Below are 13,408 nucleotides of genomic sequence, written 5' to 3'. Positions count from 1 at the left end.
AATGCTAATAGACTGGAGAATTGGAAATATTATATGGAAGATTAGAATGTGATGGCTTTCTTCAAATCATTTTATGGTTTTAAAAAAGATATTTACATCTAGAATATATTAGACTTGGATATATTAATTAGAATGTAGAAGTGTACTCCTATTTAGTGTGCGTTTAATCCATCAGGGGTGCTTGTTGAAAGACCCTATTCTGGGAGTTCCTCTGTGATGGTCCTGATGGAGGCTATGATTGGGCCCTAAATCTGTACCTTAAAGAATCTGATGCCTCTGTTCTACATACCACACTTTGAGGCCTGAAACTGAAGACTGGGAATACTTTAGTGTCTGCCTTTACTAATGTTGAGAGTCAATTCTTCATGAATAGTGCCCTAGAATTCTCCCACGTCTCCAAGTCTCCAGTAACTGCCTTTGTGCTACTAGTTCTTAGAATAATTGTACTCTAATAATAATAATAATAATAATAATAAAGGAGGAGTGTAGAGTGATGATGGATACTTCTAGAAGAACAAGCCTATTAATTGAATAAATTAGTTACCAATTTATATAATTCCTACAGAATATGAAATTGTTATAATCAATAGGGATAAAAGCCCCCAGTGACTACAGTATATAGTACAGGACTTTAAGACTTGAGTACAGTCTTGGAGATGTCAGTCCACACCACAGTAAATGTCCTGTTAATACTTGCAGATTAGTATGTACAGAGTTTTCTGATGACTACATCAATGTATTTATTTCATCCAATTTTTAAAAAATATATAATATATGTGTAAGGCACCTGCCAAGCTTTGTGGAGAATACAGAAAGTTGTCTGTATTTAGATCAGCCTCTGATCTAAGCAACTTATAATTTATAAAATTTGACATTGTTTATGCCTGCAAGAACTATGTATAATCATAACCATGACTTTTCCATGAGAAATATGACCAACATAAATGTAATGCACATTTGAGAGTAAAAAAAAAATATGGAGGGTGAGAGTTTTTAAAATGTGTGTCTATTTCTTCTCCATGTGCCACAATGCATGTGTCTACTTTTATTTTGAGGTTGGAACCTGTATAAAATGGAAATCAAGTGACTTCTAATGCCATCTCCAGTTTCGTCCCACATGACATTCATGAGTGTTCCTCCCTCTAAGATTTCTGCAGTTTATAAGTATAAACTAGTATAAGGCAGCTTGCTGTGGGTGTCAAACAACACCTGTAGTCCTAAGACTCAACATTAGCAGTGCTAACACCTCCATTCAGGACAAGTGCCTTTTGCTCACTGGCATTCACTTGTTAAAAAAGATTCAAAGTCTTTAAAGAAGTACTATTTGCAGTGTGGCCTACACACTGGTGCCCACAGCTTTTGTCTTACGTGTTGCATTAAGAGTAAACATTCAGAAACTTTTAGAGCAATGTAATAATTTTGTTCTTGTTAAATTTAATAACAAAACAATCAAGTTAATAATTTTTGTGTCTGTATTTTTTCATATTATTATTCTACTCATTGATTTCTATGTATTTTATAAAAGTATTGACTCTTGATGTATTTGAAATAATAGAAATAATAATAATAATAAAAAAAAACTAGTGCTGCACCAGATATCATTGGAAAAGCCACAGCTGAAGTATCTTTTCTTGATTCAGAAGGTATTCAACTTACTTTCTGCCATGTTAGGGTTTTTTTTTTTTTTTCATTTTCTTTATAATTTCTGTTAGAGAAAATTCCTGGATATTAATTTTTGGCCCATGTGTGATACCATAGAAGAGAGACTCCTTTGAATTAAAAGAGTTTTAATTTCCTAAATATCCATAACACTATTCCCTTGTAAAACCAAGTTAAAGAACTTCCAAGATTCAATTTTTTGAAAGAGAAATGCACTTCTTAAAGTAGAAGTTGTCTTTTTTAATCACAACTTTGGTGTCACTCAATTATTATATTAAAATCCTATTAAATGTATTAAGCCACTTTGGTAGACTAAAATTTCAGATCTTAAAAGTGTAAATAACTATGGAAAACAAACATTTGAATGTATTTATGCCAGGATGCTTGGCCAAGACTGTCCATTGAGTAAGTTCTGGCCTAGCAGAACATGCTTGAGAGCCAAGTCAGCCAGGCTGACAGGTTGTCACCCTGCCTTTAAAATGAAGATAGTACATGTACATGTATAAAATATACAGGTAGTCATCCTGCCTGTAAAATGAAGCTGCCTCTGAATGAAGGGGTCAGCCCAGATGGCCACATACCTTCTCCATTTCTAATATTTTATGTGTCTGTGAATCTAGTTCTATAATCATTTAAAAGACTATATTTTCACTTAAAAACTAGATTTGGGGAAATTAAGTAAAAGTCTCCCTTTACAATGCTAAGTATTTTTTCAATGGAATTCTTATTAGGTAGATGAAAACTATGCAACTCATACATAAACAGATATAGAAATAAACATGGAGAACATTAAAGTTGAAACAGATTACAAAAGTAGAGAAATAAAAGTTTTGGCTCTTCTAGGTATCCTTGAGCTGTGCGAAGGGCTTGGTATGAAAGGCAAATGTGGTGAAATGCTTACTCACACGGGAATTGCCTGAAGTTCCCACAATACAGATTAGAGATCTGGCCCCTTCTCTTTTTCCATTCTTCCCCCTCTGATTATGAACTTGAACCTTTTCCTTTACTGATTGTTGCTGTGCAGCCCAGATGTCAGTCAGGATCGTGGTGCCTCCTAAATAGATATGATTGTCTAGGAGCTCGTCATCCTATCTTGTGCAAACTCTAACATTCTCCCAGTGGTTTAAAAGAATTTTCAGAGATTTCAGCTGCTGACTCTCTGGTTCCACAAGCCCGCTCCTCTTGTATTAGCTTGGTTTATTTGTCAGCTGTCCCCTCTTCCCTCTCAGGTCACCGATGTGCACCTCGGGTGTGCTGGGCCCACATCCTCCCCTTGCTTTCTGTCCTCACTTCTTTCTTCTTGCAGCACTCCAAATGCTGTCACTCACGCAGAGCCACACAGCCCTGTGCACCCTCTTCTCAAATTCCCCATTGACCCTTACTGCACAACAAGGGCCTCGCTCAACACAGCGCCCACTGGCTCTTTCAACAGCACCTGCCTTCCTTAGGAGGTAATTTGGCTTCAAACAATATTTTTCTGATATATAATAAAATTTAATTTCAATCAGTTATTTTCAATTTGCAATAATTCAAACAAGAGGCTAGACCAAGGGTTTGGCAAACTTTTTCTGTCAAGGGCCAGAAGCAAGCGAGGATTTGGGGCTTTGATGGTGACACGCAGATTAGAGATCCAGCCCCTTCTCTTTTTCCATTCTTCTCCCTCTGATGATGAACTTAAACCTTTTCCTTTACTGATTGTTGACGTGCAGCCCAGAGGTCAGTCAGGATTGTGGTACAAATAATTGTATGTGAGCAAATAAACAAGTCTGTGTCCCAATAAAACTGTGTGCAAAACAGACCAAATTTATCTGAGTAAAATATTTAAACAATATTTTTGCAGGTATTGACTACTTAAGAATAAAGACTTTTCCCCCACAAACTTTAAAAGCATGTACTTCTATGGAAACTATAACCGGTATGCTAATATATGCTATCTTTGCTTAGCATGTTGCTTTGTGTGAATTGCAAATTATTCATAAGCTTTCATTTAAAAGTAGGGCTTTTCCTAGACAATGTCACACTCACTCACTCTAAATTACTTTAAAAGTAATCACATTTTGTTACCCTTAAAATGCAAATTTCTCATGAATACTTTGGTTTTATCTCCAAATAGTATAAATTTTTGAAATGATCCTGTATGTTTTGTTAGTCTATCCCAAATTTACACAATATTCAACACAAAGAATGAATCTATATAAGTACAGTAAAATAATAATATTCAAGTGACAGTGTGTATTGTTATTTTGCTGGGAATATGTGAAAAGGATACTATACCACTTTTGGAGTATTGCTTTGAGATGGTTATCTCCAAACTCTTGGGTTGTATGTCTGCAAAACTTTTGGTATGCATCCTCAAAACACATATCTCATTTATTTATAAATTATATGTATGAACTAGCTAATATGTCAAGGCACCATATCCTTGAGGTGAGACTTTTCATTTATCATACATAGTCCTACATAACTATTTAGATAATAGTCTTCTAATGATTTTTCTCTATTTTGGCCAAATTCTTGTCAGATCTGATTAAATTTGTCATTGTTTTTACCTTGTAATTGTCAGTGAAAGAAAACTTTCCATAGGAGTAAGAAGCTTGGGTTCTGTGCCTTCTACATTGTTAAAGTTTGCAAATTACTAATATTATCTTTAATTCTTGGGTTTTTTGCATGGATCTATTCATTTTAGGGTTCTCTTGGTATGAAGGTACATGTTAGAATCTATAAATTGATTTAGCAGGCTATTGTATCAAAGTGAATTCATGGCTCCCACCCACAATGTGGAAGCCCTCTTCTTCCCAGAGGTAATTTCCGACTAATGTAAGCGAGGTTGGCCCCTCTGCTATACTGACCAAAGCTAAATATCAGCTAAAATGATTTCCTTTTTAAAGAAAATAAATATAGATGGAAGTTACAGCATTTTCTTCCCACATTGCAATCAATCATGCATCTAAATCAACCTACACTTTATGAGAATAAAATTGGTAAATTTTTATTTTTTTCTTATTATATTAATTTTCTTATTCTATTCTTATTCTATTAATCTTATATTGTGGCATATCTTGTGATTTATCTTTTCTTTTATTTTTGTTCACTCAATTTAGTTTGTAGGCTAGAACCCAGCTAATGTTTCTTTCTACCTTTTATAGCTATAGCAGCATTTCACATGTAGCATTTGAACATTAATAATGTATATATACATGTTTCACTCTAAAATGGGCTCAGGAATATTTAGTAGTACTTTACCAGTCTTTCTGAGGATGAGTGGCATATATCTTTTTAAAAATTTTTGGTAATCTTAAATTATTTGTGTGGGCCCCATCAGTTTATTGGTTTTATTTATATCATTTAAATAGAGTATACACCAGTTTTCACACTGTTCATTTAAACTGTATTGTCTAATTTTGCACAGTTATTTATTTATTTGCTCTCATTCTGCTGTCCAGGTTAGCTATTTGTCTCAATATGTTACTACTGATTTATAAAACATCCCTTTTAATTCCCTCATTTTATGTTCCTGATAAGAGTGTTAATTTTGCTGAGTTCAAATCATTTAAAAAGTGGGGCACTTTTCTATGGCTATATGATAAAGACTGGGAAGTCAATCCTCTGGGGAATGAGGTGGCCAAGGGTGAGTTCTTGGTCCATGATGGGTAGCAAGAGTATAGTATGGATGAATTTCACTGGTTTATTAATGCCACCACATTGACAAGGTGTCCATGAAGGAGCCCATTACCTGGTCCCAGGGAAGTCTCTAGAATTAGAGAGAAGCAACCAATAATCATTTCCTTCTCAAAAGGAATTATATCATTCACTTGACTGAAGAGAAGGAGAGCTTTACAGAAATGCTGGGGCCCATTAAAATCTCGGGGGTGGAACCAGGCATCTGTGTTTTTAAGAGCTCCAGGTGACTCCATCATATAGCCAAGGTTAAGAGTTATAGATCAAGAGGCTAGTGAGCTGATTGGGCCCACAGAAGAAAAATAAAAACGAGAGGCTCAGTAAAGTTTAAGGACTTCAGTGTTGGTAAAAGAAGTTACTCATTAAAACATGAACAAGTTTGGGAAAAGATGGAACCATTTCAGAGCCTTTCAAGCTGAAATGGTAACAGACATATGACTTCACTTCACTGTTTATTGATCATACAAGACTGAGGGTTAAGATGTTGGCAGAAAGAACCAAAGATTTACAAACTGATGCAAGAATGTTTGAAGCCTTTTAACTTTGGGAGTTTTGAAGCTTGTTGACAAACACCTCTAACTTTAGCTGATCTTTTGGGGACCTTTGTCCTGTGGATATTTTACCCAGCTATGCTCACCTATATAGGAGTACTCTTTTTTGGCCCAAGAATACCTTTTAAAGAAATACCTTTTAAATAAACATTGGAAGCTTTATTTGATTTTACAGATGTGTTAGGACTCTTGGCCTGACAAAGAAAGGTAAAGCAAGTCTATCTTGGTCTGTGTCTCTCTTTGGTCTTTATCATATACTACTTTGCTTGTCTGGAGCCAGTCTAGGAAAACAGGGAGTCTTCCCTGTCCCTGCATCTGGTGAAGCATTTATGGAAAGTGTTGACTGAGCATTTGTCAGTGACCCTTGCAAACTCTGCTTTTGTTGTAGGAAGCAGTGCAAGTACTGATTAAGCACTCTGCTGATGTCAATGCAAGGGACAAGAACTGGCAGACTCCCCTGCATGTGGCAGCAGCCAATAAAGCTGTCAAGTGTGCAGAAGTGATCATTCCCCTGCTGAGCAGTGTCAATGTCTCTGACCGAGGGGGGCGCACAGCTTTGCACCATGCGGCTCTGAATGGACATGTGGAGGTGGGTGTTCTCATCTTTAGGAACTGGGATACTCCATACAGACCCTGAACTTATTGCTAAGACTTTAAGACAATGTAAGAATAATATTTGTATACCAAACTTAGGCAGTTATATCCATTCTTAAATTTAGAGACCACATGAATTGAAAAAGTCTTTGGTCTTTTAATTTGACACATGCCATGGAGTCTTCTGTGCATTTATCTTCCTGGTTTGTTGAACTCCAGATCTCTGACTTGCATTTAGGGTTGATGTTAACATTAGATCAAGCTTAGATCACCTGCAGGCAGCAAGGAACCCTCACCATTACAGAGTATGTGCTTGATTTCATTATTGGTTGTCTTTCAGATGGTCAACTTACTCTTGGCCAAAGGGGCAAACATCAATGCATTTGACAAGAAGGACCGGCGTGCCCTGCACTGGGCAGCATATATGGGTAAGAATCCCATGCATAGAAAGCAAAATGCACATAACCTAACTAAATAAGCTTCAGGTCTCTTGTTGATCACGTAAGTTTTCTCTCAGGCAAGTCTGACTTCAAGTTTGGGCTCCAATTAAATGATTTGGCTCATTTTACTGGCACACATAGAGTGCTCTAGTTAGGCACTTGCTTTGTCAGAGATTTATTTACCTTGTAAAGAGGAGGAGTTTGGATCATGGTCTGGACCTTTCTGAATGTGCTTCATTCCGGATTGGAAGTCTGCATGCATTGTGCTTATTTTAACTTGGTATGACAGCAAAATAAGGTGCTTAAGAAAGAGGACTGGCTAGCAAAGCAAAGACACAAGTGCTGTTTGTCTTTTTATTTATAAATGTTTTAGGAGGAAGGAAGAGAGGAAAAGCCTGGGTTGTAGTGGGTGGAAGTACTGTGGACTGAGCTGGGAGTACAATCCTCATTTCTGCCTGCTCCACGCTGCTGGAGAACATGAAGGAAGAGGTTACATCTCTATGCTTGTCCTTTCTTTGCTTTTGTTCCATAAACCCTCTGACATATGATATACCTCACAGAGCTGATTCTCAATGTGGACTTATAGGAAATGAAGAACTAAGATCCTTCCATTGAGAGAACATCTTAAGGTTAGAAAAGAAGATAGGATTCTATCAGCACCAAGTTGTAAACAACCTGAATGCCTATCCATGGGAGATAGTTTTGGTAAATTCTGGAAGTTCTCAGTGGGACACTGTGTTAACTATGGTATTGATTCCCATGCGTGTTTATTAACATAGAGATTCTGCAAGGAAAACAGATAATAAGTAGTATGAATTATAGCATCCTCATTTAAAAAATAATCTATGCTATAAAAACAAATCTGGAAAATGTTATATACTGAAATATTAGCTGATTATCCCTAGGAATTAGTGATTGTGGGTGATTTTGCTTTCCCTTTAACACCTTTCTGCCTTACTGAATCCTTTTAAACAAGTATACAAGCCTTTTATCATCATTTAAAAAATTAACATTAATTGTAAGGGGAAAAAAAGTAGGTTGGAGCAGGGATGAAATAAATTATATGGTTATCGATGGCTCTGAATGACTCCTAGGGCTTCAAAAACCTTAAAACTTTGGGAACATTAGCATTTTCTTAAAATGGCACAGACTTTTGAGTTAGCTGAAGCAGACTCGATGTTAACTTGGCTCCTCTTGTATTGGAGGCAGGGAACACTTGCCAGGGGACAGGTGTTTAGGCAGGATAGACTGTAAGCTAGAGCTAGAAAGGGCTCAGAGAATATGGGGTTTCAAGCTCATTTTTTGATGATATAGAGTTTAAACTTTTGGATAAAACACCTTAAAGAATTATAGTCATGGGGCTGGGGTCGTAGCTCAGTGGTAGAGCACTTGCCTAGCATGTGTGAGGCTCTGGGTTTGATCCCCAGCACCACACAAAACTAAATAAACAAAATAAAGGTATTGTGTCAATCTACAACTAAAAATATTGATGTGTCATCAGAATACAGATAGAAAGACAAAAAACAAACAAACAACAAACCCCGTAGATGACCATCTTTAGGGGATAATGAGACAAAACCGAGACAAATAGCTTGAGATAGCACCACTAGTAATGGAATATACCTTTCTATGTGTATAAATCCTGGGAGAAGAAAAAGTTAAATTTTAATAAAACAAACCAATACCAAACAGTCTGTCTGTCTGTATCTCTGTCTCTATAGCTTAACCCTTCAGCTAACAGCCGTGGTTCGAGCAATGACCCTGAAGCTTCAAACAAGCTTCAGTCATGAAATCAAAGCAAATCATACTATACACAGTGAATTAGGGGACAGAGTAAAATATTCTTGAAAGAAATACACATTGGAGTTGAAATTAGAAGAGTTTTCTATTTAGCCATTCATGAGAGTACTTTGATGTCAAGCCATATGAAATTGCAATTTTTATGGGTGAAAAACCAACTAAACAACAGCAGACTCCTATGATTTAGCAATAATGTGGGGATGTTCAGATTAATTAATTTTTTTCTTTTTTTCAGGTTTTTCCACACCAGATTATTACTGTTAAACTTTTCAGTGATAAATGGCAATTGTTTTTTGAAAAAATCATTGCTTTCATTTTAGCACAAGTTTTAAAAGACTGTAGAATTCATATGGAACTATTAGTTGGGGCTGGTCCTTCTTTGTTGACATGATGACAGGAATTACTGCTACCACATCTTCTGAAGTCTTGCATATGAATCATCTTCTTTTCTTCCCACAGCATTTACATAATGTCTGCCACATAGAAGTTGCTCAGTAAATATTTGTTGAATATTTGCCATATGGCAGCTTTTCATAAATAGCTCAGCAAAATACTGGTGGCAAAAAAGCTAATGGTGAAATGAAATGATCCTTTGGTTGAAATGAGTCATCAAATGTCCTGTGAAGGTTAATGATGCTCTCTGCTGCTTTTGTCAAGGCCACCTGGATGTTGTGGCATTGCTCATTAACCACGGTGCTGAAGTGACCTGTAAGGATAAGAAGGGCTACACCCCACTGCATGCTGCGGCCTCCAACGGACAGATCAATGTTGTCAAACATCTCCTGAATCTGGGGGTAGAGGTGAGCGACAATTCATACATCCCTGCATGGCCTGTGGGAGGGTGATTCTGTTGTCTGCCATTAAATACTGTTTGCATTTTAATTCAAGGAGGAGGAATTTATTTTCTAGCATCTTTTCTTTCTGAGTCTACATTGGTAACTAATAAAGAACAATGGGGGGGGGCATAGACTAAGCAGAAGAAAACCAGATGCAGTCTAACTTTCTATAGCAACCTAGGTAGGGAAATATATAAACATTTATATTCTGTGTAACATATATTAACCAGTCATTTGTATAAGACACTGATGAGGGTTCCTCATCTCATGTGTGAGACAATGCAGGGAAGTTTAGAGGTGAAATGATTGGGTTATGAGAGTCTTAACCTAATTAGTGTGTTAATCCCCTGGTAGGGATTAACTGGATGGTAACTGTAGGCAGGAAAGGTGTGGCTGGAGGAAGTGGGTCATGTGGGACATGCCTTTTAGGTATATATTTTGTTCCTGGAAAGTGGAGCTCTCTCTGCTTCCTGATGTCATGTTCCCAGATGCTTGTCTCCACCGCACACTTATGCCATGGTGTTCTGCCTTACCTCAGGCCCTGAGGAATGGAGTCCTTCATCTATGAACTGAGACCTCTGAAACTGTGAACCCCAAAGATAAACGTTTCCTCTTTAATTGTTCTTGTCGTGCCTTTTGGTTACATCACCAAAAAAGCCGACTGAAACATCATCCTACCTTCAGAATCTAGAATTTGAAATTGTGCCTTACAGCAGGAAATCATGAATGGATGGTAGGAACAAACATCAGACATGTCTCAGACATAGAGCTAGGCAAGTTGGCCTGTGCCATATGCCTTCAACACGCAGAATCAAAGCAAGGGTGAGGCTTTGGTGCATCCTTCCCAGGGAGGAAAGGAAAACCAAGTTGCTAAACTGAGACCAATATGGTGACACTTAGTACCCAGAGCAGGTCTTAGAAAGCAATAGGGAGCCATGAACTAGACACGCCTCAGGGAAGATCCACTGTTCTGCTATTAGAATACAGCCTGGTGATGTGTCAGACTCCAGAGCAAAGCCAGAGTGGGCTCTGAGCTGACCTGTGTGTATGGGTTCCAGAGCCACCTCTCCTGCCCGCTCCTGCCCTTCCTCTTTATGCTCACTTTGCCCTGGCCTTGAGTTTGGGGCTCTCTTCTGGCTGCTGGATTCATGTCTTATGGCATTTTGAAAGCAGCTCTGCTTTTCATCCTGTGTCCTTTTCCTAGATAGAAAATGCTTTTCCACAGGATGACACCTCTAACTCTTCCTCCTGGGTCACTTTTTGTCACATTCACTCCCCTGCCCCCGATCTTTACCTCAGGGTGACAAGCATTCCCAGGATAACCTGCTGTGGTGAGAGTAAGCTCTGAGTAATTATGTTGATGGATGGATATTTCCTTTCTCCAGTCACAGCCATTAGGCTTTTTGTGGAAAATGGAGCAAATTGGCTCCAGTGATTTTAATTGCCCTGTGTTGGACTCTTTTGCAGATTGATGAAATCAATGTCTATGGAAATACAGCACTTCACATCGCCTGCTACAATGGACAGGACGCTGTAGTTAACGAGCTGATTGACTATGGTGCTAATGTGAACCAACCAAACAACAACGGCTTCACCCCTTTGCATTTTGCTGCTGCCTCCACTCATGGTGCTTTGTGCCTGGAATTGTTAGTAAACAATGGGGCAGATGTTAACATTCAGGTACAACACTTAGTCTTTCTCTGTGTTAAATACCTTTGCATCAAGCTCTATTTGAGCAAAACTAACTGCTGTAAATTATACCATGTATAAATGGATTGCAGCCTTGAGCATCTCGAGGCACATGGCATTTTCCTGGACTGGAATGCTTCAGAAATAGCTATTTTGCTTCTACAGGTGTCGTGGGATCAGATGGAAGACACTGAGGCTCTAATGTGTCCTTGGTGGCTTAGTTAATGCTCTAAGGAAAATACTGGGTCACAAGGATGTTGACTCAGCCCAGATTCTAATGCAGAGATTAGGGCACAGCTGCTGAGAATTCAAAGGAAGGACTAATGATTATAGGCTTGTTTCCAGAATGTCCCTCAAATACTTTCCTAGAGCAAGCTACAAATACTGGCAGTGGCTTCAGTGATGTAGCAATGACTTGGTCCTAATGGTCATTCCTTTATTTAGCAAATTTATTAAGGGTTACCTAGTGCCCTTTGTTTGGAAATGAAGGAATACTCTAAGAGGATATATGGTTTCTGCCAGCAAGGAATTTGCAATATAGAGTACCCTGAGAGAGTAATAAAGCATTATGGAGTAGAAGAGATGGCCTGCTTCTCATCTGAGGATAAAAATGGAGGTTGATTTTGAGCTGAGAAGATTATCAGTTGAGAGGAGGGGCACAGGGATAATTTGAGAGAGGTATTAATATAGAGAACAGCAAAAGCACAGGAGATAGGAATTGTGAGTAGGAAAAGCTCAGGGTACACCTTAGGAAACAAGTAAGCTCGCTGTGATGGCCAACCAAAGCAAGCCTGTGCATGCACCATCTATCATCTAGTTACACTCAAATGCCCTTGCATTGCAGCAGAACATCCTTCCTGCCCCAGGAGACCATCCTCCTGAGCAAACAGGAATCCTAAAGCAAAGTCCTAGTACATTCCATTTCTGATTTTGAAAAATTATAATTTCTAAGGTTTAATTTAAAAAAATATCATACTGATCTATTTTAATGACCTTGTCTGTTTACCATTAAAATCTTTTTACATTTTTTTCTCATAATTTCTAGTATTGCATACATATGGGGCAAATGTTCAGAGGAGAAATTTGGCATACTTGAATATAGAGTTTAAGTTGGATAAAAGAGAGGAACCAGAAATAAATAACCAGAAATGAAACACAACCAAGGAAGATGGCTCATCTACCAGCTGAGGAATTTGGGCTTCCATATGCTATGGGACCATGAATCATGTGATCAGACGGGAGCATTAGAAACAGTAATCTGACCATAGAACACCAAGGGTAGAAAATGTAAAGGAAAAAAATATATACATATATATTACTCCATAATGATTTGAAGTTTTTATATGGCAAAACAAAACAACAACAACAACAAAACTAACAAAATCAAGAGGAACAACCAGGGAAAATTTTCTGCAATTAACATGCTAGGCACAAGTTAATATGCTTAATTTATAAAGAGCACATACAAACCAACAAGAAAATGTCTGATAATCTGCTAGAAAATTTAGGCAAAGGCAGTTAACAAGAGAGAGAAAATAATATCCATTAAACTGATGAAAAATATTTAGTAATTAGAAAAATGAAGACAACAGAAATAAATATTTGCCTGTAAGATTGGAAAATATCAAAAAGAATAATGAGACTCAATGTTATCACAGAAAAAATATAATGCAATCAGTAACTATGATCCCATTTTTTAGTTTTAAAAAATTATTTGTCTGTGTATATGCATAGAAAGATAGAAAAAGAAAATATTTAGATTATATGCCAATATGCTAGCATCAGTTATCACTACAGAGTGATTAAAAATTATGTAGAAAAATTTTGTCACTGTAGGGTGATGAAATTATGATTTGGAATTTTAGTTTCTTTTTTGTATACTGTTTTTTATCTTCTGGTTGTGATGCAATGGACACATATTATTTTTATTTATTTATTTTTATTTTTATTTTTATATTCAAAATAAAAAGTTAACTATTCTTATTTTGGAAAAAAAGAAAATCTATGTGTAGTGAACCTAATGAACCTAGTGAGAGTTAATAGAGCAAAGTAGATAAGCTCTCAGTTCTGAAGATATAGTGCCTAGATTTCAATCCCAGCCTTGACTTTGAATAACTATTTAATCATAAGCAACCTCTCTGCATGTCTCAGTTTTTTTATC

The 13,408-nt window shown here is 37.2% G+C and overlaps 1 protein-coding gene across 1 annotated transcript in view; it reads left to right on the top strand.

Annotated features, from left to right (window-relative positions):
• ANKRD44 (ankyrin repeat domain 44) overlaps positions 1-13,408 on the top strand; it is a 300,661-nt gene that overhangs the window by 163,487 nt on the left and 123,766 nt on the right. Inside the window, exons 5-8 of the mRNA XM_081261737.1 lie at positions 6,277-6,477; positions 6,823-6,910; positions 9,380-9,522; positions 11,026-11,238. Coding sequence (XP_081117863.1) covers positions 6,277-6,477; positions 6,823-6,910; positions 9,380-9,522; positions 11,026-11,238 — 645 coding nt within the window. The remainder of the gene's footprint in view (positions 1-6,276; positions 6,478-6,822; positions 6,911-9,379; positions 9,523-11,025; positions 11,239-13,408) is intronic.

The sequence above is a fragment of the Spermophilus citellus genome, assembly GCF_964194105.1.
Source record: "Spermophilus citellus genome assembly, chromosome: 11".
Taxonomy (NCBI): domain Eukaryota; kingdom Metazoa; phylum Chordata; class Mammalia; order Rodentia; family Sciuridae; genus Spermophilus; species Spermophilus citellus.
Note: the sequence above shows the minus strand (reverse complement) of the source record. Positions and strands in the feature narration are given on the sequence as shown.